Source organism: Arachis hypogaea, chromosome 15, assembly GCF_003086295.3.
Source record: "Arachis hypogaea cultivar Tifrunner chromosome 15, arahy.Tifrunner.gnm2.J5K5, whole genome shotgun sequence".
NCBI classification, from domain to species: Eukaryota; Viridiplantae; Streptophyta; class Magnoliopsida; order Fabales; family Fabaceae; genus Arachis; species Arachis hypogaea.
This window is the reverse complement of record NC_092050.1, coordinates 139841308-139845233: the sequence shown is the minus strand read 5'-3', so window position 1 is coordinate 139845233 and position 3926 is coordinate 139841308. Positions and strand designations below refer to the sequence as shown.

Sequence of the window (3926 nt, the reverse complement as noted above, 5' to 3'; positions counted from 1 at the left end):
TTTATAATAATCTTAAAATATATGTTAGTAAAATCCTATTAAAAAAGTGAGCAGTTCGATTAATATATTGGGAGTTGGGGATAAGAATCAAAATTAGTGGGTAGCCTAACGATTTCACTTTGGGGGAAGTTAACTTTGTCTAGTTAAAATAAAATAAGAGCAATGCTATATGATTATTAAAATTTATCATTTTTTATTATTATTTAATTAATAATAATTTGTATTTATATATATATATATATTTATATTTATATATAAAAATATATAATTTATATTTATATTTATTAGAATTTGTATACATAAATTGGTATAATTTGTATTTATATTTTTTAAAATTTGTATACATAATTTTAGGCAAATACTTTACAATAATAATTAATTTATACCCATATTTATATGTATTCGTATACAAAAAATATATAATTATATTTGTATTTACTAAAATTTACACATATAAATCAATACAATTTGTACTTATATTTTTTAGAATTTATACATATAAATGATAATTTAGTATTTGTGATGGCCAAAATTATTAAAAATTGATGATCCTCTAGAGTTTTTCATAAATAAAATGGTTAATAGTATTGATCAATAGAAGATAGAACTTAGTTAACATGTGTCTTAAAAATATATGATCAATTTATTATTAATAAAAATTTTTTAAATATTTTTATTTAATAAATATAAAATAAATAAATATATTAAAATTAAAATTTTTATTTAAACTTAATATGTGCATTACGATACATGATAAATAAATGATAAAATCTATATATTTTTTTCTTAAATAAAATAAAAAATTAAATAATTCTCCAAACAAGATTTTTGAATTTTATTTTCTGGAATGCGATTTTTTTTGTATTTAGGGCAAGTTCGCCGCACCCCCGGCGAACTCTAGGTTGGACTTCCAAAATAAATGCATGTTGGAGAGCGGAGCTCAGAACCACAATTTCATTATCCACTTTCGTTCTCATTGTTGCTATTTTTTTTCTACAATGTCAAGAAATCCATTGTTATCCATTCATTACGATGGTAAAATAGTGTATGATGAAGAAGGTTCTATCTTTTTTAGATCGGGCCAACCAATAATTTCCTATATGACAGCGGAAGTCAACAGTTTAACAGCATTAAAGAATCTGATATTGCATTTCGTTGGGAAGCAAGAGACAAAAAAGAGTGAAAAAACTTTACTACAGATATTCGACCGATGTAGATGGCAGTTTATCTTATAAAAGGTATATCACAGTTGTCTTGTCTCTGTTGATAGTATATTTATTAGACCACAATTGTGAGAAATATTTTTGTTGTTTTGAATTAGGTATCGTTTACGTGATGATGAGGATGTACGTCTTATAAGGTCGTGGCACAACCGATGGACAGATGTTCATCTATTGGAATTATTCGTGTTTCTCGTTGAGTTGAGGGGCCGAGGATCGTCTGCAGACACTATCGACGATAGTTCATTGAGTGGAGCTGTTAGACGAAATATCATACGGACGATGGTGGATTTAAATATGGCACCTGAAGGTAGTCATAAAGGGTCTAATATTGAAGTTCATAATGCTGACTTAATGGGTGACGATGTTGAAAGTCATGAGGGTTTTGCTGTTAAGGATCCGATGATCGATTAGTATGAAATTAACCCCGATGATGGAGACGATACTGATGATGAACCACTCGAAATTCCTGATGATGGTGACAAGGAAGAAGAGATGAACTACTACAGTGATACACAAATCGCTCTGACACATTCTGTTATTTCTCAACCATATGACCGGCCGGACCACTTCTCTAGGTTGAATCTCGATGCAATGACTTCAAATTAGTCGTTTATCCAAGGAGGCCCCGAAGAGGATCCAAGCAATGAGTTCGATGTTGGACAACAGTTTCAGAACAAGGAAGAAGTCATGTTGGCAGTTAAGAGGTACAGCATCAGGAGGGCTGCGGAGTACAAAATAGTAGAGAGTGACCAGTTGAGATATAATGTACAGTGTATCCAGTTCGAACCCAATTGTAATTGAAGCATACTCATATCATATCGCCGAAAGCAAGAAAAGTGAGAGGTTAGGAGATACATTGGTCCTCATACTTGCATGCAAACATCGATGGGGCAAGACCATCGTAGGTTGGACTCGAAGGTGATTGCTCAATACATTTTTACAATGGTCAAAGTAGATCCAACAATCAGCATCAGCGTTCTACAAGGAGGTGTGGAGAATTACTTCAGTTACAAGGCGTCCTACAAAAATGTTTGGCTTGCAAAACAGAGAGTCATTGCTAGAATATATGGCAATTGGGAGGAGTCATACAACGAGCTTCCTCGTTGGTTATTCGCTATGCAGATGTACTTGCCCGGTAAAATTTATTTCATTATGGTTATTCGCTATTAAAAAATACACCATATACAATATGCTAACTGAAACCGACGAGTATCAAATCCATCGGGCCGTAACAGTGGAATATGGTGATAGGCCCAAGACAGCAGCAAGCTGACGCAACCACCCAAGTTACGCTGACCATGCTCCGTGGCACGGCACATCTGGAGGTACAGTCATGCCAGCACAGCCGAGCCCCATGATAACCGGCCACATGTCTCAAGGTCCTTTAGGAGGGGGCGCCACCTAATGTGCACCCGAGAGTCAGATGCATCTGGAAATAGGATACCCCCTATTAACTGCATGATGTAAAGTCTCGTGTACCTCAACAGGCGCTCCTCAGTGGCATCCTGCTCCAGCTCTTCGCAAACGGTGTTGTGGAACCATGTCAGCTTCACAATCCATTTGGTCTGTGACTGTCTGTCATCTGGGCTGGGAATAACACCCAGTAGCTGTTGACAAAAGTCCTCAATCATCTGTTCCAGATGGTGCTGCTCCCAACCACCTATGCATCCACTTACAAGATCATTGCCGATCTTGAATCCCAGCTGATAGGCCACATCCTGCAGGGTGATAGTCATCTCCCCGCATGGTAGATGAAACGTGTGCGACTCAGGCCTCCACCTCTCTATCAACGCCGAGGCAAGTGGCCAATCGTGCTAGAACTCAACCATATAGGCCACGTACTCAAACCCGACTCGTCTGAGATATGGCCTAATCTACTCCAGCGGCCGTGTCATCAAATTCCGCCTGGGGCATAAGATCCGAAGCACCTACCAAACGAAAACATAAAATTAAAAAAAACATCGTAAACACATAAAATAACAAGTTCACTATTTATTAATTACAATGAAATAAACAACAATGACAAAAGCGTACCACTCGATCAAGTCTGTCAGCAATGTGCTCGACCTGATCTAATCTGTAAGCATATCCTCGTAGCTCAATAACTACTGCTCCATCTAATCACACTCTAGTAAAATAAAATAACATATGTTAAACTCAGTTCCTTTAACATTAACTAAATTCTTAAAAAACGTATTTAAAACTACTAATTATCTACCTTACTTCTTAATCAGTTTATGAACTTACTGACTAAAATTTAACCCAACTACATGATGCCGTCAACTAATATCCTAATCAATAACTAACTAAACCCTAAATTTTACTAATCATGTTTCTTTCTAATCTAACTTAACCTAACTAATTATTCCACTAATTACCTTGTAACTCACAACTTAATCTAATTATTTTGACTAAACTAACTAAGAATTAACTAATAACTTATACTGATTATTAACATTTCATAAACAATAAATAACAACTGTACTGAAAATAATAACATAAAAAATTTAACTAACATATAAACAGTAACTCTAACTAACATGTAAAGAGTAAATCTGTAACTCTAACTAACATGCAACCACTAACTAATAACTTTAACTAACATGTAAACAGTAACTCTAACTAACCTAAAAAAAGTAACTCTAACTAACATATTATTTACTGACCTGAAATTGAGGATGTCGTGAATAACGAACTTCACGA

General features: G+C 34.5%; 1 protein-coding gene across 1 annotated transcript; it reads right to left on the bottom strand.

The window, feature by feature from the left end:
• Positions 1 to 2554: 2554 nt before the first annotated feature.
• Positions 2555 to 2959, bottom strand: LOC112749048 (protein MAIN-LIKE 1-like). The gene has a single exon (XM_025797318.1). It carries the CDS (start codon positions 2957 to 2959, stop codon positions 2555 to 2557), a length of 405 nt encoding a protein of 134 aa, XP_025653103.1.
• Between the last annotated feature and the right edge of the window lie 967 nt (positions 2960 to 3926).

What these genes read in the sequence shown, in the direction of transcription:
- LOC112749048 (XM_025797318.1), bottom strand. Translation starts at nt 2,959, where the DNA reads ATGACTATCACCCTGCAGGATGTGGCCTATCAGCTGGGATTCAAGATC.